A 27602-nucleotide genomic window follows, 5' to 3' on the forward strand; every position below is an offset into this window, starting at 1 on the left:
GGTTGGGTTGGGTTGGGTTGGGTTGGGTTGGGTTGGGTTGGGTTGGGTTGGGTTGGGTTTCTCAAGACAAGGATATGTTGTGTAGTCTTGGCTTTTCTGGAACTAATTCTATAGACCAGACTGGCCTGAAACTCATAGAGATCCACCTGCCTCCATCTCCCAAGTGCTGGGATAAAAGGCGTGTGCCGCCACCACCACCACCACCACCACCTGTTGTAGAAAATATTTAATCTCAGTGGGGGTTTTCTATCCTGCTTTTGGTTATTCAATTCTCAGATAAAAGATACACAACTTTTTTTAAAAAAATCAAATCATAATTTTTACTTATTCACACAGGGGTTATAAACACAAAAAGGCAGAACGTGAGGAAGGGGATGACACTGGAGCGTGGGTGTTCAGGGGGGTACAGATATCTTTCAGAACAGGGTATCCACTGGGTGAAGGTTCAGGGGACAGATCGCTATGACTGTCTATGATTCACTTGTCCTTATCTAAGTTGTTATTATCTGCCAAGGCTACCTATTTACAAGGCCTATGACTACTCAGGCTGGTAAATTTCCACAAAAGCTGCCTGTTTACAATAGCTTATAGTCCTCTGTTTCAATGTTTTTCCACAGAAACCCAAGACTTGGTGTTAGTATACATGTATGACAGGCCTATGGCTGAATTTAGGCCTATGGCTGATTTAAGGCCTTCAGTGTGTAAGCAGGGCTGCCCACGACATCTTCTCCCTTCTCTAAGTATAGAAAGGCTGTGGCGAGTCTAATCTTGTGAAGGTGGGGATAGAGGCCTGACCTCCAGTATTTGAAGGGGACTTTGTAATGGCTCCGGTCCCCCTATTGTTGTCCAGTGAGGCATGAGGGCCATACCCATCCCGATGTCTTTTTCCTGGAGAGGGGATACTTTTGACATCAACCCCTATGCAGTCAGGCTTGTCCCTCAGGGAACCCAGAGAGATATTTTTAACTTTTATTTGTATTCCCTTTCAGTGCTTAGCCTCGCAGCTTAAGCAAGAATTCAGATCACCAGTCAGAGAAGGCTCTGGGTGGTCCCTCTCTGCTTGGTCTAGGGGCAGAAGTTCCCTCTTTTATGATACACAACTTTTATATTATAATAAGCCTTAATCAGCACTAGAGCTGGCCCCATATCTACCCTCTAAACTATCATGTCTACTTCCCTGTCAATAACCCCGAGTTATAACTTGCTGTGTTCATCTGGGCTGCTCCTAACTACAATTGGCCAGTCCTCGTGGCCATGATTTTATGATTCACTTATCTACCCCATGGTGTCTTCTCTCCACCTTCTCTCTCCTCATGGTCCCTGCCTCTGATACCAAGCACAGGAACCAAGAAACCCCACCTGTCTCCTGCCCAGATACAGGCTGTAGGCAATTTTATTCATCAGTCAGGGAGAACTTGGGAGGCTAGGTAACACTGCATCACTTGAGTCTACATGCAGATTCTCTCATTTCTGGGGGCAATATTGAGATCAAAGGTGTAAATACAACCTGGGGCCCAGTACTTAATACAGTACATAGCAAAAGACCAAACCTCAACAATTCCTCTTTTTCGCCAGGCAGTGGTGGCGCACACCTTTAATCCCGGCACTTGGGAGGCAGAGGCAGGTGGATTTCTGCGTTGGAGGCCACCCTGGTCTACAGAATGAGTTCCAGAACAGCCAGGGCTACACAGAGAAACCCTGCCTCAAAAAAAAAAAACACAAAACAATTCCTCTTTTTAGTCCAATGAAAGGCTCTTCTTTTTTTTTTCAGATACAAATTTAATGCAAGTGTAACAACTATTATTATTTATTAAGACAGGGCTTTTCTGTGTAGCCTGGGCTGACCTGGATCTGTTCTGTAGAATGAGGCTGACCTCAAACTCAGAAGGAAACCATCTGCCTTGCCTTTGTCTCCAAAGTATTAATCAAAGGCATGAATTTATTTATTTGGGATCTATGTATCCCCCTTTTAAAAAAAATAATATCTTTCTCTATATTCAACGTAATTCAGATTTCCTTCCATTTACTGTTTATGCATATTCCCAAGCCATCATGTATCTGTAGAGACTGTTACTTGATTTGAGTATGTGCCATGTACAAGGTCGAGTTCTCTGTGGGAGCCCATGGCTATAAAGACTGGCTGCTCACACCAGCCTGACACCCATTTTTAAGTTAGCTCTCATGAGCTGCCATTACTTCTCTGTGGGAGCCCCACATTCCAAGGAGACAGGCTGTCTGCTCAGAGGAGCTTGAAATTCTACCCCGTGTTAGCTCTTATGAACATAGCTTTCTTTTTCGTTGGGTAAAGCAGAACAGCTCGGTCCCAGATACAACTCTGGGTCCTCACATTGAACAGCAGAATGTATCTTTCCTAGGGCAAATGCTTTTTGGCAACAGAAAAGCATTGTCTTTTAATTTGAAATTACAACAGAAATTATAGACATACCTTATAAATATACCTATATTCCAGTTTCTCTTTATATAAATTTAAGCTTGATATCTATTTATTTTTTAAATTATTAATGACATTTCTACTTTTTAGTAAGCAAAAACCTGCATTTGAACCCTTAAGGAAAAAAATGTGTCATTTTGAATCTGACTGTCATTTGCAAGTGGCAGCAGAAGGTCCCATTCTGACTTTACAGTGTAGACCAGGCTGGTCTAGAATTCACAGTGAGCTACCTGCCTCTGTCTCCTATGTTTGCTGTTAGGAAGCTCAGCCTGGCTACACCCCTAGCCCTTAGATTACAGGGAGAGGTGTTTAGGCCTTCCACATTTAGCAGTGAACCTAGGGCTGCATTTTTGCCCAACATTGAATGCAAAGCTTTAATTCCTGTAGTACAGATTGGCTGACTTACCATGCCAAGCTTGGGAGAACCTGAAGTGGCTTATCTAGCAGCTATGGTCTCCAGGAGGTCTCCCGATTTTACCATCTGCTGGGTGGAAACTGTAGCCTGGTTCCTCCCCCTGGGCCACTCTACTTTTGGGAGAAGCCCCAACTTCCGTGTTCTGCTTTTAAATTTAGTAGGGGCTTCTTTAAGAAGCCACCTTCCAAACTATCTCTCTGTAGGCTCCTGCTCCTTGGCCAGGAAACTTACTTCCCTGCAGCTTGTCTTGTGCTTTCTGGAAGCTTTTGGCTTTTGGCCTGTTTTTATTTGTTTATTTGTTTATTTATTTTTAAGAGACCAGACCTCGTGTCCTGCTAGACTGACTTTTTTTTTTAACCAGCTTTTTACCCAGGTCTTTTCATGTTGTAAACTTGGGTTCTAATTGCCATAAGTTGAATGCCATTTTGTTGAAGTTGGGGCCCGATTCTTTCTCCCAGCCCCATGCTCCTAGAAATAAGACTCAGACTCAGAACATATTTACAAATACCTTGGCTGTATAGCTAGGCTCTTCTCTGACTAGAATCAGAACTTAAGGTAACCTATTTATTTTAACCTACGTTCTGCTATGTTGGCTGGTTACCTGTGCTCAGGGACCATGCATCTCTCCCTTCACATCTTCCCAGGCCAATTTCCCACCTGACTCTATCCCAGAATTCTTTCTCCTCCCACATGTCCCACCTCTATTTTCTGCCTAAGCCATAGGCCATAGGCTTTTTAATTAACAGATGATGTATCCATCCAGTACACAAGATATTCTCTCTACAATCACCACCTAGCTGATACAGTCATTTTTGTTATGCTGTGAGTAAAGTAATAAAATAATTATCACATTAAGTGCATGTTTGAGTAATCAAGGAACTCTGGCTTACTGTTGAAATTGTTCAGTAATTATGATTATCTTTAAGCAGAGTTGTCTTGGACACCAATGGGTTATATTGTTCGGCAGACAGTGTCTTCAGATTCCACAGCAGTGACTGAAAATGTGACTTCCATGATAAACCTAAAGAAGACTTCTTCATCAGCTGATGCTAAAAATGCTAGTGTGACATCTGAGGCTTTATCTTCAGATCCTTCCTACAACAGGGAAAAGCGTCTTCACCCTGCTCCAAAGGTATGCATTACTATATCAAGGATGGCTCTGGGTGCAGTGACAAAAACTATAATTCAGCACTTGGCAAGCTGACACAGGAGGATTGTAAATTCAAGGCTAGCCTGGGCCACATAGTGAATCCTTGTCTCAAAAAACAAACAAACAAAAAAAAAAAACAAGCAAACAAAAAAAAAAAAAACAGTTAAAATGGTTAAATGTCAGGTTGGGAAAAGAGTGGGCAGTTAGTGCTTAATGGTGACAGACTTGAGAAAGCTCTGGAGTTACCTGGTAACATTAATGTGTATATATGTAATGCCACTGACCTACACACTTAAGCATATTGGATGGTAGTTTACCTTACATGAAATGTACCACGATAGGAAAAAGGGACAGCAAGGCATGCCTCGATGTCAAATATATGGATCTGCTGTAGCCCCAGCTGGGCACCATCTTTCCTGGGTCCTCTCAGAGAGTTGTGTGGTCTATCCGATACCAACCAGCCTGAGCGTTTTGTACTTGAGCCTTGACAAAAGAATGGGACGTTAGTGAGGAAATAAGAGAGCTCTTCTATGTGAGGAGAGGAGGTGTCCGAAGAGACTGCAACTGGGCTGAGTGTTTATGTTTTTGTTTCCTGAGACAGACAGACAGACAGACAGACAGACAGGGAGACACAGACAGACAGAGATGGGGCAGAGAGAACACCCTTGTCCCTTGGACATGCTGGGACTGCCACAGCATGACTCGCAGCTCCTGAATTCTTTGAAGAAAAGATGTTCCTTTAAGTCTCTGCTCTGATATGTATTTGATGCCTCTTTTCTCTTCAGACTTTTTTCAGTTGCAATTAAATAAATATACGTGACTAAAGTAATGGTAGTAAAATAATTGAATTTCAGATTTCATCACAAGATACTAAGTTTACCTGGATTTCAGAGTAGATTATCCCCTCCTTGTTTTGAGGTAGGGGTCACACATGGCAGTTCAGGCCTGGAACTCACATCAGTCTCTTTTTTTGGCCTTCTCTAGTGACTGAGTACAGGTGGCAGAGGAGCCTTCTGTCTGGTGATTGTAGCTTCTAGGTTGTCATCTAAGCCAGTGTCCTAAGACATGGTGAGGGATCTGTGTCCTCTAATTAACAGGGTTTTTTTTTGTTGGTTTTGTTTGTTTGTTTTTGGTTTTTTGAGACAGGGTTTCTCTGTGTAGCCCTGGCTGTCCTGGAACTCACTCTGTAGACCAGGCTGGCCTCGAACTCAGAAATCCGCCTGCCTCTGCCTCCCAAGTGCTGGGACTAAAAGGGTGTACCACCACTGCCCAGCAACAGGTTTTTTTTAATTAAGCTTCTCTCTCTCTCTCTTTCAAGGAAGGAAGGGTTTGATTTACTTTGTCTCAGAGTTTGAGGGTACATTATGGCATAACAGGCATGGTGGCAGGACAGATAGGTAGCTGGTCATGTGTCCACCGTGAGAAAACTCACAGGAGTGAATCTGTTTCAGAATACTTAAAACAATTGTTTCCTACATTGTACACGCCTGTAATCCACACACTTAGGAGGCAGAGGCAGTCAGATTTTTGTGAGCTCGAGGACAGCCTGGTCTACATAGTGAGTTATAGGACAGCCAGAGTTACATTAAGACCCTGCCTCAAAAGAAAGAAAGGAACTGAACAAAAAGTATTTTAGAAATATTGTAATAAAAGTTAGACACCATGCTTGACCAACATGGCATCTGATACAACCCCAGCTCTTGGGAGGCAGAACCAGTGGGATAAATGCCTGGTCCAGGTCCATGTGGCCAGAGGCCTAGTGGGGGTGTTTCGCATCCTGCAGCTGGGACAGTCCTGCTTTGAGTGATACACTTTCTTCTCCATTGTGAAATCTTCCTGTGCAAATGGCACGCGTCACTGTGAGAGTCAGTTATCTGAGTGTTCTTCCATACCTCTTTGAATTCTTTTAAATTTTAGTTACTTTTTTCAGTTTGGTCTTGGGATTGAACCTGGGCCCAGGCCCTTGTCTGTAGTTCTTCATTTCCACCCTTCAGAGAAGCTAGCATTAGTAGATTATTGTATATCATGCTACAGGCTTCAAGAAATAAACAGGTTCAGAAGAGGTTTTGTTGGAGTGTACTGGCTGGTTTTGTGTGTCAACTTGACACAAGCTGGAGTTATCACAGAGAAAGGAGCCTCCTTTTATTAAATGCCTCCATGAGAGCCAGCTGTAAGGCATTTTCTCAATTAGTGATCAAGGGTGGGAGGGCCCATTATGAGTGATGCCATCCCTGGACTGGTGGTCCTGGGTTCTATAAGAAAGCAAGCTGAGCAAGCCAGGGGAAGCAAGCCAGTAAGTAACATCTCTCCATGGCCTCTGCATCAGCTCCTGCTTCCTGAGCTGCTTGAGTTCCAGTCCTGACTTCCTTTGGTGATGAACAGCAATGTGGAAGTATAAGCTGAATAAACCCTTTCCTCCCCAACTTGCTTTTTGGTCATGATGTTTTGTGCAGGAATACAAGCCCTGACTAGGACAAATTGGTACCAGCATAGTGTGGTATTCCTGTGACAATCTGACCATGTTTGGAGGAGGACAGTGGAAGGACTTTGGGACTTTGAGCTAGAAGAGCCATTGGGATGTTAAGAGCTCTGTGGGATGTTCTGTACGAGCTTAGAAGATAATGTTGAGAACAGTGTAGAAGATGGAGGCCTGGCTTGTGAAATTTCAGAGGGAAGATTAAAGACTCTTGTCAGGACCATTGCTGTTTTGATTGTGAAGATTGTGTGGTTTTGGTTAGCTGAGGCTGAAGAATCAGCTGTGATTAACAAGATATCAGAACTACTAAAGCAAAACCTTTGCATTACTGGGACGATCGATGCTGGTTAGCTGGAGCTAAGAAATTAGCAGTGATTAAGAAGAGACCAGCCTCACTGAGGTGATATCTTCTTGAAAGTTTTCTGAGAGCACAAAGAGAGAGAGAGAGAGAGAGAGCCAAGGTTGTACCTTGTGCTGCAGCAGGACTTGGTAATGTGTAAGTCACCCAGGTGGTACTGGTTTTAAAGACTGAAGGGGTCATGAAGAACAGCTGAGGCTCGGCACTGTGAGAGGCCATGGAAGGCCATTGGTGAAGGTGCAGCCTCAGTTGCAGTTGATAGCCCAGGACTGAAGAGAACTTGCAGAGAAGTTGAGGCTTAGCACCATGAAGAAAGTCCATGAGAGGCTATTGGTGAAAGTGCAGTTGCAGCAGAAGACAGCAGTGTTTTGGAGATGCCAGTACCATGAGATGACCACCAAGAACAGCAGCAGCAGTAGAGTACAGGCAGCTGGAGCCTAGAAGACAGGGTGTGTGTTACAAAGTGCAGAGCTGGAGAAGTGACCCAAGCCCTTGGAGGAGCCCAGAAGATCATGAGTGGATCCCAGACATGGATCAGTTAGACAGTTAGACAGTTAGAATTTGGTTTTGCTTTTGATTGTGACTGTGCCCTGGTATTTTTCTGTCTTGAACGAAAAAAGTATTTTACTGGAGCCCACAGTTAAGAGACTTTTAATTGTAAAAAGACTTAGAATTTTAAAAGAGATTGGATATTTTAAAGGGATTGAAATTTTAATATGTAGGAATTTATAAAGACTGCTACTTCTAAAGTTATTTAGATCTTGGGGGTGAATAAGAAAGTAAGGGCTGAGGCTTAATAGTGATGTGCTTGTGTGTCAAGTTGACAAAGGGTCAGTTGTACTGGCTGGTTTTGTGTGTCAACTTGACACAAGCTGGAGTTATCACAGAGAAAGGAGCCTCCCTTGAGGAAATGTCTCCATAAGATCCAGCTGTAAGGCATTTTCTCAATTAGTGATCAAGGGTGGGAGGGTCCATTGTGAGTGGTGCCATCCCTGGGCTGGTGGTCCTGGGTTCTATAAGAAAGCAAGCTGAGCAAGGCAGGAGAAGCAAGCCAGTAAGTAACATCCATGATATTGTGCAGGAATAGAAAGCTGACTAAGACACTGAGTTTCATTTTATGTTTGTATCCTCCCTACTTTGGGATCGGGGAATCAGCCCAGGACTTGGCACATGCACTGCCATCAAGTTACAGCCCAGACCTTCATATAATCAAACAAGCAAACCATAATTGCCATTTTTTTACAATCCTTTAAAAACTGTACTTTCTTACTTAAACATAGCAGGCAGTCTTTTTGGGTTAGTAAGGTTGCTCATTCTTTGTATAGCTACCAAGCATTTTACTCCTGGCAGGAACTCTGCTGGGATAGAGCAGTTCCAAAACCAGGAAGCGTCCTAGTGCTGAAAGCGTTCAGTCTGATGAGGAAGGAGGAAAGGATGAACTTGTGTGGATACAGAGCACAGTAGTCGGCAGCACTCCCGGGAGAAAGTTCGGAAAGGCATCAGATAGATGGAGGAGTAGCCTAGAAATAAGTTGGATCAGACAGAACGACCAGTCCATGCATAAGTAGTAAGTAAAAGCCCAAAGCCAGGGCATATCAGCCTCAGGTGAGGGCAGCATGTTTGGGAGCCTGTGGAAGTGGTGGTCAGCCCAGCAGGTCAGGTGGGATTTGTTCAGAAGCTCCTGGGAGTCTGTGCCCATATAGATGAGAGGAACCTGCCTTGTGCTAGCAAGAACAGCACACATGACTGTGAGCAGCTCCCTGACAGTCTGACCCTCTGAAGGTGCTCAACTCAGTCATGTCCAGGGCCAGTCTCCAGAAAGGCAGTACACTTGCTGTTTTAATTTTGTTCTGACACGGGTCACAGAGTCTACTAAATACTGTAATCTTCCACAGTTTTTTCTTTCCTTTTTTTTTTTTTTTTGTTAAGATTTCTTTTTATGTATATGAGGTATGTATCTGTATGTATACCTGCATGCCAGAAGGAGGGATCAGATCCCATTAAAGATGGTTGTGAGCCATCATATGGTTGCTGAGAGTTGAACTCAGGACCTCTGGAAGAGTACCTAATATTGAGCCAGCCTCTTTTCTTTGTTATTTTATCTAGGCCAAAGTATCACAAGGAGGTGAACTTGAACAAAACGAAAGCTCCAAAAAGAACAAGAAAAAGAAAGAAAAGTCTAAATCAAGTTATGAAGTCCTGACTGTTCAGGAGCCACCAAGGATTGAAGTATGTGTATTTACTTATGAGCTTTGTGTGGTAAATGTGTGGGGTTTTCTTAGACATGGAAGATCTGTGGTGCCCTCTTTAGCAAACCTTTTCATGCTGCTCCAGAATGTAAGAGTCCCCGGCATGGTAGTGCAGGCCTGGGTTCTCAGCAGTTGGGAGGCAGAGGCAGGAGGATTGGGACTGGAAAGTCATCAGCTCCACAGAGTGTGACCCTAGAGGATAGCCAGGGCTACATGACAACTGTCAATCACAAGAGAATGAACACTGTCCTCCTCTTTCACCTGTTCCCAGGCTATCTTGTAGGGCTCTGGGTAAGCTCTTGAGCAGGCAGACGCTGGAGAGGACTGGCTAGAGTTTAACAGCTGCTCATCCCTATTCTGCCCTGCTTTGTGTTCCTCCCTTTCCAGTGCCAGCTTTCACAGGCCGCCTTCTTGTCAAATGTCTTGTGAGATTCTTCACTAGTAAAGAGAAGTTAAAACTCCATCAGATTCTTATAGACCCCAGGCAGAAGAATCCCACGTAATAACTTGCAGAAATACTGTTGTTCTAAGTTTCCTATGATCGTGTTCACATACACTAAAGAGCCAGCCTGTTCTTCACACTGGCCTGTTTGTCTTTTTCACTCTTCCATACCCGACTTGGGAGCCTTGCTGTTTGTATAGGCACAAGATCTACCAGAGGAACCGCCAGGACATCCCCACGGAACTAGAAAGGTCATTCCCAAGGAGTCTTGGAACATTCCAGAATAGCAGTTATGTGTAGGGCAAAATGTTGTGCTTCTTGAAGTCTTTTTTTTTTGTTTTTTGTTTTTCTAGACAGGGTTTCTCTGTGTAGCCCTGGCTGTCCTGGAACTCACTCTGTAGACCAGGCTGGCCTCAAACTCAGAAATCCGCCTGCCTCTGCCTCCCAAGTTGCTGGGATTAAAGGCGTGTGCCACCACTGCCCAGCTAGAACTGTGATCTAAAAATGTGTTCCAAGACTTAGTTAAAGTGGAAACTTCCATGGTAGTATTTTGAAGATGTTGTGTAATAATCACCTTTGAGAATTTTTGTGGCTCTTACTAGAAAAAGGTGTGAGTCGGGGAAAGCCTGTGTGCAGCTGCTCTTCACCCATGCAGGACACTGACGCTGTGCAGATCACCCATGCAGGAAGCTGACGGTGTGCTTTCTTTCCTCAGGATGCTGAGGAATTCCCCATCCTGTCAGTTGCATCTGAAAGAAGACACAGAGGGGAATCCCCAAAACTTCACAGTAAACAGCAGACGCAGGTCAGTTTAAGATTACAGCCACTGTTGCTTTGGGTGTAACTGTCCTGGTACACAAACTGGAGAGAATCTGCTTTCCAGAAGGCTTTGCGCAGGGATTTCTTTTGCTGTATTCTTCCGGGGAGGACAACTGAGTCATGATTAAGCTGAAGCAGTTTTTCCCCTTTGTCATTAGACCTGGTAACTACAGTTCTATCAGGAGGGGTACAGACTGCCTAGAACCGAAGAGTGGAGCACTCTTCCTTCCAGCCAGGCAGCTCTGAGCCAAGGGAGGCTGTAGTCTAACCAGAAGACATGTAGTTGAGGGTGCTTACTTGTGTGTGTTTGTGTTGGGGCGGGGTGGGGGTTGGTTGGTTGTTAGTTTGAGACAAGGTCCCACACTAGACCTCGGGCTGGCCTTGAATTGAAACAGTCCTTTTGCCTCAGCCTTTTAATGGTTGGGATTACAGGGAATGCCTCCATTCCTGTCTTCAAAGACTACTGTAGCCAAAGATTTCGTGTAAAATTTGATCTCTTACCTGTCAGTATATGGTGTTAATTCACAGTGGAAATACAGATAGAAATGGAAAGGAATAACCAACCACAGTAATGAGGGCAGATAATATGAATTTTTTGGTTTTTTGAGACAGGGTTTCTCTGTGTAGTCCTGGCTGTCCTGGAACTCACTCTGTATACCAGGCTGGCCTCGAACTCAGAAATCTGCCTGCCTCTGCCTCCCAAGTGCTGGGATTAAAGGCATGTGCCACCACTGCCCGGCTGTGAATTTTTAATTACTTGATTTAATGAAATCAAAAGCAAAAAGAAAAAAAAATTATAGTCTTTATATCTGTTAATTTTATCTTTTTATTTTTGGAAAATGTAAATCTTGGTATATAAAATACAGTATTAGGAGTAAACTTGTAAATTTGTACTTTGTAGAATGATTTTAAAACTAGTGGGAAGAAGAGCCAGACTCCAGTGCAGCTGGACCTGGGGGGCATGTTGGCTGCGCTGGAGAAGCAGCAGCATGCCCCGCACGCCAAGCCGTCCTCCAGACCCGTCGTGTTCTCAGGTGGGCTCCCCAGAGGCTGTTCTCTAAGTTGTTTCTTCCTCATAAAGTTACTTAGCACCACCACAGAGGATGCTGGGATGAACATGGACAGTGGCGGAGAGTGGAAATGTCTAGAAAGGAACCTGAACATTTGTCTACTTGATTATTGTCAGGAGCACCAAGTCCAGTAGAAAACAGAACAAACGGAACATTTTTTTCAGAAAGATGCTGGGATAGTGGTGCAGAAGAGCAGTCTACTCACACCACAGACACAGACAAACGCAGATGAGTCAGGAGGGTCTTTATAGAGAGTTCTAAGACAGCCAGGGCATGGTGAGAGTCTTGTCTCAAAAAAGCCTCAAATATATTTAAGTATGATCTGTAATGACGAATAACTGAGTTCCAGAATGGCCAGGGCTGTACACAGAAACCCTGTCTTGGAAAACCCAAACAGAGCCCATTGATCCTACTGTGGCTTCTAGGGCTGGAGCTCACTTTGTCATTGCAGGGCTGGTGCTCCCACTGGCTGACCATTTGCTGGCCCAGTTATCCCTTACATGATGTCGAGATTCTGTGACATAAAATCTCCTTGTAAAGTACTATTTTCTCAGGGCCTTCACTGTGTTCTGCATGCATGGATCTCCCTTGTGTGGTGGATCGGGTAATGTCTTCATTACTGTTCTCTTGCTTGGAAAGAGACACTTTGACTAAGGCATCTCTAACAAAAGGAAGTATTTCATTGGGGCCCCTCTTACAGTTTTAGAGGGTTAGTCCAGAATGATCATGGGGGGAAGCAGACATAGCGTGGTGCTGGAGCAGTGGCTGAGAGCTTTACATCCTGTTCACAGGCAGCAGGCAGAAATAGAGACTGGATCTGTCGTGGGCTTTTGAACCCTCAGGCCCACCCCAGTGACATGTTCTTCAAAAGACCACACCTCCTAATCCCTCCTAAACAGTTTTCTTTAGCTGGGGATGAAACATTCAAATATGTAAGTCTGTGGGAGCCTTTCTCATTCAGACTACCACAGACACCACTCTGGACAGGGTATAATCAGTACAAACGGAACACTCCTGTGGTAGGTCTGTGGATGTGCAAGTATATCACATGTGCAGGTGCATGGAGGCCAGAAGAGGGTGTTGGATAGTCTCCATCACTCTGTCCTGTCCATTTCTTTTGAATCTGGGTTTCTCCCAGAACATGGGGCTCCTCCATTCTCAGCTAGGCCAGAAACTGTCAAACCTCAGTCATCTCCTCCTTGATCCCCTTAGAGTTGTGATTACAGATGTGCACAGGATGCCTGGCTTGGTACACGGGTGCTGGGATCCTCATGACTACAGAGCAAGCATTCAAATGATGTACTAACCTTCCAGCCCCTTTGGCTTGTTCCTGTGACGTTTATATAAGTTCAGCTTTTTTCAACTGTACAATTGAGAGGTCCAGATGAGGGGCTGGATTCAGTGGTGCCATTAGGTGCCAGGCGAGCGAGCAGGTGTAAATAGGGGCTGTCTAGCCACACGTCCACTCCCAGCAGCATATGAGGATAAGGCTCTGTAGATGCAAGCTGCTGTGCTGTGAACGAGCAACAGCCTAGAAGTAGTGTCGTCTATCTGGACAAGTTGTGTAAGGGACTCAGGGATTGCATGAGTGATATTGTGTGGATGGAACACTAGTTATTTTAACATGACATTCCATAAGGGAGTGGCAGAGACATGCCTAGACAAATTCTGAGAGTTCTCAGAACAAGATAGTAGGTACAGTTATTAATCCTTGGCCTGTGCTGAGCCGGCCAGGTCCTCCAGCCAGGGACCATATGGCATCCCCCTGTGTTGCAGTTGGAGCAGTGCCTGTCCTTTCTAAGGATGCCTCCTCGGGTGAGAGGGGGCGCCGCTCCAGTCAGGTGAAGACCCCACACAACCCCCTGGACTCCAGTGCCCCCCTGATGAAGAAGGGGAAGCAGAGGGAGATACCTAAAGCCAAGAAGCCCACCTCACTGAAGAAGGTATGTGGACTGGTTCCATGGAAGCAAGACACTGGAAGACTGATGTACTATGCCTGTTTGCCTGCCACTTTCAGCCCTTTTGTCTTTCCAGTAGTTCTGGGGAATGAAGCCAGGGCATTGCTTACGTAGGCAAGCATCCCACCACTGAGCTAGAGCCCAAGCCCACACCTTTGACTGTTAAGGATTATATTACAAACCAGTCTTGTGCCAGATTGTGTCAGTTTTTTTCTGGCAAATGATCCTTTACCCTCATAACAAGACAGTGGGTGTGAGGCAAAGACAGTGTCTTCTTGTTCCTGTGTGGCAGTACAGACACCCAGGCATGGGGGAATTGCATTTTCCTTCTTCACATACCATGCTTCTTCCTGACACTCTGCCAGTGACTGAAAGTTTCTCTGCACACCTTCTGTTCAACGGTTGGCCCTACGGTGTGTGCTCTGTGTCTGTTTAAATGTCTGTGGTGGGTGACTCTTGTTCCACACAACTGGCCTGAGTCTTGTGTTTCCGGAGACAACTGTGTGTTGCTCATGCCAGTCGTGGCATGGAGGAGCAAGTCATCCGGAGGGAGGCATGACTAGGTGCGCTGGGCAAACCAAACTTGGACACTTCTTGGGCAGAAGAAGAGCTTATCTTTTAGTTGCAAGTATGAAAGGTGTTTTAATTGTTTTGTTTTGTTCTGTTCTGGTTTGCTTTTTGTTTTGTTTTGGTTCGGTTTGTTTTTTTTAAAGATAATTTTGAAAGAACGGCAAGAGAGGATGCAGCAGCGACTCCAAGAAAGTGCTGTGAGCCTGACGGTGGCCAGCGATGACTCACAGGATGTGGAGAGTGGCACCAGTAACCAGACCCCCAGTCAGGACAACCCCACAGGTACCTGTTTCCCTGAGAGAAAGAGAGTGTGTGTGCGTGTGTGCGTGCGTACGTGCACCTGAAATCTTTCATGTGGGAGCTACTGTGAGAATAGTGAACTGTGGTTAAAAACTGGGACTCTGCCAAACCCACATGGACCTTGTGGTAAAATGCAAGTCAGCATGGTGCCTGGAGGATGTGGTTTCCACAGTCTAGCGTTACAGACAGAGGAGCCCCTTCCCGAGGTTTGGTCTTGGGTTGATGCTGGGATTTCCAACCATAGGCTATTTACCAAGTGTGTCGTAAAGATGAATGTGTCTGGGGTTTTCAGAAGACTTTCTATGGATTGTATGTTCAGAGTGTACATGGTGCAAATGTGTGTAGCTGAAAGACTGCACAGCACGAGCCAACAGCCCAGAGACCTCCCCAGGTACTGCCCCGGCTTGGTACCAACCAGAGGACTGTGGCCTTGACACAGCGCCACTGCACTGTGGTATGTGCCACGCTGACTCCACCACCTTTTCTGGCTCGTGGCGCAGTACATTGTTTCCAGTACTGTATGTATTGGGCTGTGTAAGTGTGCCCAGTGTGGAAGGGCAGAGGGTAGCTAGTGGACACGAGTCTACCCTCGACAGTGTAGTTGGTGTCTCTAGGAAATGACAAATACTTCCTGGAGCATGTGAGCTGTTGCAGCTCCTCCCACACCTCTCCCGGTGTTCTGCTGTCACAGCTGTGACAGCCAATTAGCCTTATCGGTGTTCCCGCCCTGTCCCAGGGTGCTGTGCTTGCCACAGCAGGCTGAGGAGTGTGTTCTTGAATTCCGTCCCTTGTGACGTGACCTTGCTTTCACTCTGGTGCTCTGTGGGAGTAACTGGTTGGAGATGCCGAGCTTTTACTGACTCTATGTGTTACGTTACACATGGCCACAGTACAACACTCACATAGGTTTGTGTTGGTTGTTTAGGATTTGGTTTTCTGTGTTGCTTTGGTCTTTGTTGTGATTTTGGTTTTTGCTGAGGTTGTTAGCTTTAAACCGACTATAGCCTAAGCCTTCCTTGAGCCTAGCCATGGCAGTCTTCCTGCCTCAACCTCCTGTGTGCTGCTAACCCTAGGGTTCTTTGTTGTTGTTTGAAACAGGGTCTCACTTGAAGCCCTGCTAGCCTGGATGTCAGTATATAGACCAGTCAGCCCTGAATACACAGAGATCACTGCCTCAGCTTTCTGAGTGTTGGGATTAAAGGTGGGCTCCATTGTGCTTAGCAACTAACCTTGCTTTTTAAATTTTCTTTAGAGTCCAAAAGTAAAAGGTAGATTTTGGCACTGAACTGCACATTTAATGGTAACTTTTCTGTATTTTACCACAGTGAAAATGAGTAAGGACAGAGCCATGGGAAGGGGAGGGAGCATTAGGAAAGACCAGAAGGCTACCCCAGCAGTCCCTGCCGGCCTCTCTGCCTCTCCTAAAGCTGTAGTGCTCCTCTTTCCCCCTCTGCGCAAGTTGGATTGCTGGTGTGTCTCTGGTACCAAGACCTTCTGCTCTGCAGGCCCACCACTGTGTGAAGCCCTGCAGAGATGCACAAGTGATTTTTCCCCCTCTCTGAAGGTCCAGAGAAGACAGAAGAATCAGTGTCTTCTACACCTGTGGTTGAGGGTGAGTCAGAAGAGCCAGCTGGCACAGAGTTCCAGAGGGACCCAGAGGCTTGCCAGCCTACCCCTGACAGTACCACCTTCCCCAAGATCCACAGCCGGAGGTTTCGGGAGTGAGTGAGCACTGGATGCTAGGGCTCGGGTTGGGGCTGGCTCTGACTTCCCCCTGTTGCAGGGCAACAGCATATGCTGTAGTGTCTGGTGCAAAGCATTTTAATCCTGTGCTTGAAATCAACGGGGTAGCTAGTTATGCAGTGGGGATAGGATCCTACTGTAGTGTGTATCTCTGGTTCAGTGTTCTGTGGTTCTGTCCTGCGGGTAATGATTGAAGAGGTTTCCTTAGTCATGTTTGAAGTTGGGATAGGGTGAGGGGCAGAGGTAGTAAGCGGGTCCTCCAGGTTCAGTGTCACAGCCCTTTGTTTTTCCATCCAGTTTTTCCTCTTTTCCCTCCCTCCCTCCCTCCCTCCCTTCCTTCCTTCTTTCCTTCCTTCCTTTTTATGTATTTTCTTTTTGGGAGACAGACTTACTATGTGACCCAAGCTAGCCTTGGCCTTGAACTCACCTTCCTGCTTCCTCAGCCTCTGAGTACTGGAGTTGCAGGCATGGCCTGCCATACCTGGCTTCAGAGTAGTTCCCCAGGGTATGAGTAGTCAGCAGTGCCCATGCCTCTCCTCGTTCACAGGGCTCCTCAGGGCAGCCTGTTCAGGTGCCCGTTTTCAGAGCAGGGTGACACATAGAGGAGAAACCGGATAGGACCTGCACAAGGCACGAAGGGCAGGGCCTCCCATGGCATTCCCCCCTGTGGTGGAGGGAGATGCGTGGTCCTGTTGAGTGCTGGTGTCTCTATGGCTTTTGTCTGATGCTGTCTGCATTCCTTGTCCCTGGGTTCCTTTCAGCTACTGCAGTCAGATGCTTAGCAAAGAAGTAGATGCTTGTGTTACGGGTCTGCTCAAGGAACTGGTGCGCTTCCAAGACCGGATGTACCAGAAGGATCCTGTCAAGGCCAAGACAAAACGGCGGCTTGTGCTGGGGCTGAGAGAGGTCCTGAAACACCTGAAGCTCAGGAAGCTGAAGTGCATCATCATCTCTCCCAACTGTGAGAAGACGCAATCTAAAGGTGACAGCCCTCAGCACCCACAGCGCACAGGCTATTGTGCCAGTGCCCAGTAATCTGCCCCACAGTGAGCCATGCACATAGTCAGTGGGCACCTTGGCAGCTTGCTTTCGGTTTCAGCAGAGAAGTCACTTTCTAGTGTGCTACCAGCTGAGCCCTACCTAACACTAACTAACCCTCCTGATCAAAAGCCTTCTTCTGAGGCCAACCAGCAGCCCTTCCTCTGACAACAGGGTAGGGTGAGTCTGCTGTACAGGCTGTAGCTGTAAGGCCCAGTGGGGTTGCTAGAGCCCTTGCAGGTGGGCCTTGGTCTCGTGGCAGAGTTGTTCAGTCTGTGATAAACTCCTCTGCTCGATCATTGCTAATGTGGGTTTGTCACAGTACTCCATCTCTTGGCCTGGCCTGGAAGAAGGTTGTGTGTGAGGTGATAGTGAACTTGTCTGCCCTCTCATCATGACTCTGGGAGGACTTGCCTGACATGCTGTGTCCTGGGTTCCATGGTGGAAGGAGTCTTTCGAAAGCGTGCGTCACTCACACCCCCTTCATCCAGTTAGAACTGCGAGGGAGGGGAATATGTGGGACACATGAGCCATGTCCCTGGCCTATTCCATTCTCCTGTGTGTGACTGTCAACTCAGCCAAAGTCACACTCTGAGGTAAGAGTTCAGATCCCGGCACCGAGTCCTGAGCCATGATCTCCAGTTACCATTCACATCCCACACCTGGAGGTTTCCTCATGGGCCTGAGGCACCCAGACCTTGGAGCAGCAACAGCTGTTCTTCATGTGCAACCCAGCAGCTCCCCTCTGCTGGGCTCGCTGCTCCACCATTAACACCAGCCAGAACACAGCAGGGAGCTAGTGACCTTCCAGGCTGTCGGTGTGTCTGGTAGTGCCATATGGTAGAGTCTAAACTGTGAAGTGGTCACACAACACAGGCTTGCTTATGGAAAAGGCAAGCCTGGGCTTCCTGCTCTCTAGAGACCTCAGCAGTTGACCCTTGGACAAACCTTAGAGTATTTCCTCTCATAGCCCCAAGTAAGTGGTTTGGCTCCCACTGCCTGGTGCATTTTCAGCATTCTAACAACTTCACTTCCAGGAGAGCCAAGTCATAGGCCCCCTGGATAGGTCTTCTGTCTCCTGCTTGGGAGGCAGGTTTGGCTGTTTGTTAGCTCTACCTCTCAGCCCTTTCTCATGTTGCTGTCAGTCTGTGTCGCATGCTCTGTGCATGCCTATCCCTGCCTTGTCAGGGGGCTGTCAGGAGAGCTGGTATCTCCGTGCTTCCGTAGTTTCCTGAGGGGAAGGCTCTAGAGCAGAGACAGTGTGAGAAGGAGTCTGGGAGCCCAGGACCAACCTGCAGCTGTCCAGGGAGAATGCAGTGCACAGGGCAGGATCGCAGCCTGTTGCCCTTTCCCATTCCCCTGCCCCACACCGTTTTCACGCTTTTAAAGTTAAAGATTAATGTAGAGTGAACATTTGATCTCTTTAGATCATCCTGTGCCAAGAGCAAGTGTCAGGGGTTCAAGGTCAGTGTGCAGTTGACATTTGGTCCCTTTTGTTGTGTGTGTGAAAGAGCAGGGGTCAAGGTGTTCTGCTCCGTTAGCTGTTGGTGGTGTTCTGAAAACTGTTTATGAGCTTTGTGAGTTTATTGCTGTGGTCTTCTATTTCTGAGGTAAATAGGTGATTTGTTCATTCCATCTTGCTGTTGTTGGAGCATAGAGGTGTGTGCTCCAGCACCCTGACTCCCCCTGCTGAGAGTCATCCTCAAGGTGGTGTTGGGTTTCCAGTGATCAGGTATGTTACCTGTGCAAGGTGCTCCTTCAACTCCTCCTTGTGTCGGCCTTGCTGGTACCTCATCGAAGCAGGCCGTGCTAGGAAAGAGCCAGGATCCAGTGCAAGCCAGGCACTGCCCTGCAGTGTGGTGGGCACCTAGCCTATCCAAGTGTCCAGTTTTCATTCTGTAAGGGAGGCTTAGCACTTGTCTTTTAAGACGGTGGAGACGATACACAGCTGATATGTCGGAAGCAGTGGTCAGTGGCCTGTTACAGAGTGGTGCTAACTCTTCATTTACTCTGAGCACAGTGGGAATTGTGCAGTCTTCCTTAGAGAGTGATTCTTCCTGGTGGAATTTGGTGTGGGCAGCTGACTTTGCTGTGATTGTCAGTGGGCTGTGTTTCATCAGCCTGTGTCCTGTGTACCTGTGTTTGAGCAGGCGGGCTGGATGACACGCTGCACACCATCATTGACTGCGCCTGTGAGCAGAACATCCCCTTCGTGTTTGCACTCAACCGCAAGGCACTGGGACGGAGTCTGAACAAAGCAGTTCCTGTCAGCATTGTGGGGATCTTCAGCTACGACGGGGCCCAAGTGAGTGGAGCCCCAGCCTCTCAGCTCCTTGTCCATGGGAAGAAGTAGGGGTCATGGCCTGTGACATGAGCTTACCAACAGGCAGGACATAGCGTCTGTTAAGTTGACCCTAAGAGGAATTCATCCCAAAACAGCACCTTCTCAGAAAGCAGTAGCCTTTGTCCCCATAATAGCACCTAAAGGTCCTAAACTTGACTCTAGGTTTACTGCCAATAGAGACGCCATGGGCTTGAACATCTAGCAACAGCTGTGGGCGGAGACCCCACAAGCTGTGTTCCCTCTGCCTTGCTGTGGAGGGAACCATCCTACAATGTGCTCTCTTGTACTCAAGGACCAGTTCCACAAGATGGTTGAGCTGACCATGGCAGCCCGACAGGCATACAAGACAATGTTGGAGACGATGCGACAGGAACAGGCAGGAGAACCTGGGCCTCAGACCCCTCCCAGCCCACCCCTGCAGAACCCCATCCAGTCCACGGAAGAAGGCACCCTAGCTTCCACTGGAGAAGAGCCACACTACAGTGAGTGCTCTGGGGAGGGTAGGAGAACAGCATGGCACTGGTGCCTTAACATGAGCCGCAGTAGGCCACGGTAGCTCTAGCCAGGACTGAGGCCGTCTCTTGCCCATCACCTCTGAGAGCTTAGTCAGCAGATGTCAGAAGCTGCAAGTTACCATTGATGCTCTTAGACTTTGAGCCAAGTGTGGACAAAGGTGGCTTACAGGCAGCTATACCTAAGACCAACTTGGGGAGGGCACAGGAATTCTCTCAGGTCCATTGTCCACTGAGATGTGCTCTTTAGGGGCCATGATTGATGCTGGTCATTAGGGGAGAGCCAGCCTAGCAGATGGGAGGGTGGGGGAGTGAGTAGAGCTGACCAGGGACCTGAGCAGAGTGAACATCTGTAACTCATTCCTGCCTCTGAAGGAGGCTTGTGACCTATTAGTGTCTGTCACTTGGGCTGTTCTCCTGTTTCAGTTGAGATTTGGAGAAAGCACCTGGAAGCATACAGTCAGCGTGCCCTGGAGTTGGAGGACTCACTGGAGGCATCAACCTCTCAGATGATGAACTTGAATTTATAAGAAGAGTTCTTGCCTGTGTGTCTGTGTATTGGGTAAGGATGGGGGAGGCAGGAAAAAGACTTCCTTCTCAGTCTTTACTGGCCTGATGTATTTATGTGACTGTTGAGCTGGAAATTCTCTGGCCTAAGGACAAAGGAAGCACCTGGTGTAGCACTGAGTCCATAGGATGGGTGCTCAGATGGGCACCTTTCCTAAGAGCCTGGTGATTCAGCTTCGGTTCTCTCTGCACACTGGATCTGGAAAACGCTGGAGAGCGTGATCCTGGGTGCTGTGGCTGCCTAGGACCCACTGTTACAGTGCCGCTCATCCAAGTCTGGGGAGGGGGGAACTGGAGCTGTGCTCTGGGGACTACTGTAGAGGGCCCTTCCTCAGGGGTGGAGCTCTGCTACTTTGTGCTGAAGGATTTGCTAAGATGAGCCTCAGAAGAAAATTAGTTTCTAACATGACTTTTTGACATAAATTAATGCTTTTAGTTTTTATTTTCCAAAGAAGCAGTATATATCAAATTTGTAGGTTCAGTTTGGTATCTACAGATCTTTTTAAATCCACATAGGATGAATGTGGTTTCTTAGAGGGTGGAGCTTACTCGAATATTTTCCTGCAAGCAAGAGGGCTTATTGTTTTGAATAAAGATTATTTAATTTGATCTCAGACTATTATGATCGTAGGTGAGCGGTGTCAGCCTTACAGGTTGTTCCACTGGAGTTTCGTACTGAGTTGTTCCTCTTTTGCACTGTGGTAGTCTGACAGGCCCAGTCATCCTGCCCAGCTCCAGAGCCAGGGACTAACGGACTCCTTAGACCTTTGCATCTCTTCTGCCCAAGTCTGCCCCATGTCAGGAATGCAGCTGCACTCAACATAGCCTCTGAGGGGTGAGCGGCCTGAGCTGAGAAGAGAAAGTGGAAGACTAGGTCAGAAATGGCTGCCGAGTGGCCTGCCATGCAGAGCTTGTGGCCAGTTCTCACCCCTTGTTGACCCTGATGTTGACATGGGAAATGGGTTTGGTGGAATTAGGTCAGGAGACTGCCTCCTCTTCTCTCCTATTCATGTCAGTGGGCCACAAGTAAGTTCTAAGTTTAGAAATAGATCATTTGAGAAAAAAAGGCTCTGAAATTAATTTATAGGGATTGTTTGAAGAACCCTTCATTCAGCAGCTAGAGTTTTGAAATTTGATAGAACAAATATGGTCTGAAATGTCTCATGATTTGAGGCCTTCCTACCCCGAGATGCCTCGTCTGTGGCACACGTCTGCTAATCCAGACTCCTGGCCCATGTAGGAGCCCTTGGGTGGGCTTCTGAGTTATCATTCTGCCTCCAGAAGTCCTTCCCATTTGACCTCATGGGTCCCCTCCTGGGGTGCCCTGGGTGTGCCATCACTCTGTTGGCACTCCTGTGGAAGCCAGTGCTTCGGGTGAAGTCAGCTAGTCTCTCTTGGCCCCACTGTGCCAGGGGTGCCCAGGACAGGGTCACAGGAATGAGCACCAGACTGAGCACAAATACACTCTTGTTGGCAGCTGACCAGGGACTCTTACTAAACACACTTCCTGCCTGAGCATCCTCTGCCACTCAGTGTATGATTGCCTTGTGCCATAGACAGGTCCTGGCAAATCCAGTCTTCACCTCAAATGTAACCAGTGAAAGTAGTTCACAAGAAACTCCTGTTTCAAGGGTCTAAGGGTGCTGCAGACATGGGTAGTGTGCATTAGCCAGATGGTGAACAGATCCAGGCAGTGCTTAGACAAGGGGACAGTACACATGACCATCAGTGTGGCTCTACCCAGAACCAGCCCGGGAGGGACCAGCTCACCCCACACCTGGACGCTTACCCGACCTGACTCATTTGTCCCAGAAAGAATTGGGACATGGAGCAGGCTGAGCAAGGCAGTGTCTCCAGGTATCATAGAAGGGGGTGGCTTTGTTATGAACAGAGTTTTAGGTTTTATGATTGACAAGAAGAGACTTGTCTGCCAAGATTAAAGGCTGAGCAGGTCTGGGCCACACCTCCCCACGTCCCACACACCCACAAGCTTCAAAGATTAACCATAATACAAAGACCTAAAGACATGCTAACTCAGCACTGGAAAACAGTTTAATACGGCACCAGAAGGTTTGCATAATTGACCTGTTTGGCGTTTCTACCTCAGAAGCGGAGCACTGACAGGGTAAATGGGTGGGAAGCACTGTGCTTTGGAAAATAGCCTTGGGTTCTGAGATAATCGAAGAACAACTTCCTCATCGTCACTCAAGGTTTAAGGCAAAATATTCTCACATGGACTCTCACCTCTCCTAGCCCAGTATAGACCCTGGAACAACCTGTTTACTAGGTGGCCACATCAGCAGACTTGACTTAGATCTACAGAACCAGAGTGGAGATTAGCTGTGCTGACTCTGGGGGAGGGGCAGGAGTGCACTGAAGTCCTGGGGAGAATGCAGGGTGGCTGCCATCCAGTTAGCCTTCACATGCTGCTCAGTCATCTGCTTGGGTGGGGGAGCCTCCTAAACCTCTCAGCTGCCTGTTTCTGCCAGGCAGACTGAGCTTTCTGCTACATAAGCAGCTAATGTAAAAAGGTCTGTCTCAGGCCTACTGGGCTTCAGGCCTAGAGATTCCCAGCCTCTAGGAAGGGACACTCAGGCTGTGGCAAATGGCTGTGTGGAGCCAGCCCAGACACAATAGCTTGGTGCTGTAGGTGCTGTGCCTTCACTGGGTATGTCTGCAGCTGGTGTCAACAAGGTCACTTGGGATCTGTCGAGAACTGCCTCAGGTGGCTAGAAGGTATCCTTGCTGCAGCTTTCCTACAAAACAAAGACAAAAATACAAAGTAGTTTTTGAGTGATTGGCCTAGTAGACTAGACCTTCCCTGCTCTGGAGTGGAATGGTGGAACCCACCCCCTAGGGCTTAAAGTTAAGAGTATGCAAGTGGTTTCTCCAAGGACTCTTAAAGTACTGTGTGCCCTAGCTTCAAACATGCTGCTTAGCCAGGCTCCTGCCTTCAGAAAGGGGCTGTGGTCGATGGCTGAGATGATTGACATCTCCTAAGAAGACACTCACTGTGACAGCCTGGCAGTTATCTAACCCACATACTTAGGCCTCCCCAAGGTTCAAACTCCCCACTTGTGTGTGGCAGCCCATCCCAGAGTAAATCTGGCCAAAGAGCAGCACAGGGACTTGAGCCTATGTGAGGGCGCCCTTCCTGAGGATGCCTTCACTTCCACAAGCTTATAGGTAGTGACAGCCCCACCTCTCCATGTTCAGCAGCATGTCTGCTGAACATCTCCTGCTCTCACGAAAGCAGTGAGTTCCAGGGGCTGGGGCAGCCTTGGGACCTAGAAAAAAGCTACTGGCCTATGTGTGTGACCTAAAATGTGTTTTAGTCTCCTCTTGCACCACTGTCGTATCCTTGATCCCACTAGCCTCAGTAACAGCCCAGAATTCCCACAGGGCAACAGAGAAGCAGAATGTGTCTGTAGGCTGAGAGGAGTCAGAGGGGCCCAGTGGTAAAATAGCGGTTACCCGAGAAAGCTCCCTGGTGGCCAGGTACATACCCATGCCTTCCTCCAGCCCTGCATCAGCCGGTCATGCTCCCCAGCTACAGCACGCCACGCAGCAAGCTCCTGGCTCCACTTTTCCTGCTGCAGTGTCTCTGGAAGACAAGTTGAGGTCACAGCTCTGCAGCCCCCGGGTTGCTACTGATACATACTGTCCATCAGGACCACACCATAGGCTGAGTGGGAGGGTGAGTCCATTCTCGTCTGCTCTAGTGGCCTGTCCCACTTGGGGAATCCCCTTGGTGGCCTGAATGGGCCACAACAGAGCTGTGGGGAGCAGTGAATTTTACATTTCATTACTAGTTGGTTGGTTTTGAGACAGTTTTGCCTTGTTGATCGAGTTGGCCTTGAACTCATTCTATAGCCGAGGGTGGACTTCAATTTGAAATCCTTCTGCTTCAGCTTCTTCGTCTCTGGGATTGCAAGTCCGTGTCTCCACTCACCCCCTTTCTCCCAGCCACAGCTCTGTTGGTAACTGCTCTTGAAGACTCCAGTGGACCTGGCCTCCACAGCCCATTGTCATGTCCTAGATGTCACCGGCCCTATTGCCATGGCTGTGCCAGGTGACAGAGACCCCCACTTTGCTGGTGAGCTTTTAGGTCCTTCAATAAGAGCAGGTCCTGAAGCTCAAAATTCAACACTCTTACCAAACTTGGTAGGATTTTAGGAAGCCAGCATGGCTCTGTGTTTGGGGGTTGGGGGAGACGTCCCTTGCCTCTCATTCTCCATGTTCCCCTAAGTGTGCTTTCTCTTGGATGCTGAAAACACAGCATAGAGTGAGATACATCATGTCCTTGAACTGCTGCTTATGCCAGTGTCAGAAATAATTCCATGAGGCCGGGCGGTGGTGGCGCATGCCTTTAATCCCAGCACTTGGGAGGCAGAGGCAGAGGCAGGCAAATTTCTGAGTTCGATGCCAGCCTGGTCTACAGAGTGAGTTCCAGGACAGCCAGGGTTACACAGAGAAACCCTGTCTTGAAAAAAAAAAAAAAAGAGAGAGAAATAGTTCCATGCACATGAGCCCATCCTGTGTGAAGGCCCCAGTTCATTCAGAGTGCCATGGGGGCCCCCTACTTGAAGCTCAGACATAATAGCCAAAGGGAGAGGGGGGAAGCTACTTCTTCCCAGCAATCCTTGAGAACCCTGCACACTGATTCTGACAGCACAAGTGAGCAGTGGGGGTGGGGTAGGGGGGCTTCAACGAACAGAATCACTTCCCCCTGTGCAAGGTGACTTTGTAGCTGTTGGTAGTGCTGTCCTAACTCCCGGTGAGAATTTGAAAGCCACAGGCCAAATATCAGGCCATTGCTCAGAGGTGGATGGTGAATTTTCTCTAGAACCCACTAAAGGACAGTGGAGGAACTTTTTATTGTATGTGTGTAAAACCATGAAGACAGTAATAGAGGAAGCTGCCAGAGATCTGGAAAATGGAAAGCCGTGAGACACAGCTGCTGTCCCAAGACCACTTCACAGCAAGGCCAGTGGTACAGTGCTGAGACATCTAGATACGGGGGGCTGGGAGGAGCAGCATGCTCTGGTGTGTACAGCTCAAAAGACTGCCCAACCAGTGACAACCCTCCCTCTGCCCTAGCGTACAACAAAAGGTCTCTGGGTTGGGTACAAAGCAGACAGGTCCAGTGGACATTCAACCCTGAAGGAGGAAGCCCCGCCCTCTTTACAGTTAAGTCTCTAAATCCCCAACCCAAATAAGCCTGGCTGTGCCCTGTTAGTTACCCACATCTGGACTACTGCTAGGTTTTGATGTAGAGACAAACCATGCATTCTGTAAGAGTCATGGGAAGGCGGGGATTGTCGCTCAAGCTAAGAAGAGCTAAGCCCCAGCCTGTTCTGTCAGTGCCATGCACAAGCAGGGGACTTCTGAGGGCCTCAGTTCTGACTCAGAACCCCTGCAGTTCTGACCACTGACTTCCCAGTGAGCCCCAAGCCATGCTGATGCTACTTGGTCCAGATCCCACGCTCTGAAAAGGGCAACTTGGAGAGGGAAATGGGGAGAATGAGGCCTGCTCATATTCTCTAAGGCAAAGAGAAGATCTGCGGCTGTGAGCCAGCAAAATGCAAGAAAACCAAAAGCTTCATTTCTAAAAGAACTGATAGTTTGGAAGGTAAGGCTGAGAAAATGCATGAGGAAGTAGAAAAGGTAAGAGATGGCAGGAAAGGAAAAGTGGTGCCTTAGGGAAGTGGCTCTCAACTCCCAGCTTGGAAAAGATCCTGAACAGTAGATGGAGAACAGTGAACACGGTCAAGAAAATGCTCCCAACAGGAGGGTAAGGGCTCCCTAGTTAACTCGCCGGTGGGAAAGTATGAAAAGACCAAGCCATTTTGAATTATCACTGCTTGAGAAAATAAGCTTCCAGAAAAAAATTTAAAAAGGCCTCAAGTGACAGATACATAGTGAGACTCAAAAAAGTGGGGAGAGAGCTTAGGTAAAGAGGCCAGCACCATCAGACAGTGCCCTCAGATGCCAAAATGGTGTGTGAGGAAGTCTGTGTACTCAACCAAACTAACACTGGAGGGATACAAGCTTTCAAAGTGTTTGCTTCCATACTCACTCTATGAGGCATGCCACAAGACACTGCATAAAAAGCAACCACCCGATAAAAGAATACACAGGAAGTGAGACCCTCGATCCAACATGAAGACAGAACTCTGCCCTTAAAGTGACAAGCCATCCCAAAGCAGGTGTGCTGCATACCTCTTGTCCCAGCACTCGGATTCTGAGGTCAGAGGATCACAAGAAAGCCAGTTTAGGCTGCAGCTTGAACAGTTGCCTCAAAAAGCTACCCAAAAGTGACAACGTTGGCACTTGTAAGAGGCAACTGAGAGATGACAAGCCAGTGTGCTCAATGCTCAAGTGAGTGGCTGTTGATTTATGGTAACTTAAGTGTCCTGCAGCTGGAAATCAGCAGAGGTACACCACATGGGAAGTAGACCAGGAAAGGGGTGTGTGTGCCTGGCACACGCATGCACAGTGGAAGTCAGAGATCAATCCCAGATATCACCTCTTGGTCTCCCTGTGTCCTGGGGCTGGCTGACTTGACTAGGCTATTAGGCCAGTGATCTCCAGGGATCTGCCTGCTTCTGCCTCCCCAGCAATAGGATTACAGACACATAGCATCACACCCAGGTATTTTACTATTACATTCTTCTACTGAGAGCACACACCCATGTTTACCTGCGTGTGGACATCAGAGAACAACTTGGTGTCAGTTCTCTGTTCCTACTACATGAGTCTCAGGGATCACAAACTAGGTCGCTCACTCAGCAAGCTTTCACTCACTCAGCTTCAACTCCACACTCAGTTTTCTCCTGCAATGCTGTCCCAAGTCACTGCTTGTCTATTTGTGACCAAGATGGCCCTTTATCAGAGGGGTCTGATAACAAACCCATCCAGTTACAACAAGCACTTTATCAACAGCCTCATCTCCCCAGCCTCAGCTGTCTTTTTAGTAACAAGTTCAGAGCCCCATATTGGAAAGTGGGAGGCAAGATACATATATAATGTGTGCTGTGTAAGTGGCCTGCACATGTAATCACATGGCATGTATGGCATGTATGTGTGTGTGTATATGCAGGCATGTGTACATACAGTGGCATATATACACCTGTGTG

The 27602-nt window shown here is 47.7% G+C and overlaps 2 protein-coding genes across 3 annotated transcripts in view; one reads left to right on the forward strand and one right to left on the reverse strand.

Moving 5' to 3' along the window:
- The window catches only part of Secisbp2 (SECIS binding protein 2), a 33669-nt gene extending 12597 nt beyond the window's left edge, over positions 1-21072 (forward strand). For both annotated transcript variants that reach the window (XM_028772078.1, XM_028772079.1), the window contains 11 exons: positions 3797-3999; positions 8958-9080; positions 10258-10347; positions 11263-11395; positions 13208-13374; positions 14103-14241; positions 15824-15980; positions 16764-16984; positions 19191-19345; positions 19677-19866; positions 20323-21072. In XM_028772078.1, the coding sequence (XP_028627911.1) occupies positions 3797-3999; positions 8958-9080; positions 10258-10347; positions 11263-11395; positions 13208-13374; positions 14103-14241; positions 15824-15980; positions 16764-16984; positions 19191-19345; positions 19677-19866; positions 20323-20426 (1682 nt within the window). In that variant the 3' untranslated portion in view covers positions 20427-21072. The remainder of the gene's footprint in view (positions 1-3796; positions 4000-8957; positions 9081-10257; positions 10348-11262; positions 11396-13207; positions 13375-14102; positions 14242-15823; positions 15981-16763; positions 16985-19190; positions 19346-19676; positions 19867-20322) is intronic.
- A 1421-nt stretch (positions 21073-22493) lies between these two features.
- Positions 22494-27602, reverse strand: part of Sema4d (semaphorin 4D) — a 105178-nt gene continuing 100069 nt past the window's right edge. The window contains exons 17-18 of the mRNA XM_028772004.1: positions 23970-24067; positions 22494-23219 (exon numbers count right to left, since the gene is read on the reverse strand). Coding sequence (XP_028627837.1) covers positions 23193-23219; positions 23970-24067 — 125 coding nt within the window. The 3' untranslated portion in view covers positions 22494-23192. The remainder of the gene's footprint in view (positions 23220-23969; positions 24068-27602) is intronic.

This window comes from Grammomys surdaster, unplaced genomic scaffold (assembly GCF_004785775.1).
Source record: "Grammomys surdaster isolate TR1022 unplaced genomic scaffold, NIH_TR_1.0 211, whole genome shotgun sequence".
In the NCBI taxonomy this organism is placed as follows: Eukaryota; Metazoa; Chordata; class Mammalia; order Rodentia; family Muridae; genus Grammomys; species Grammomys surdaster.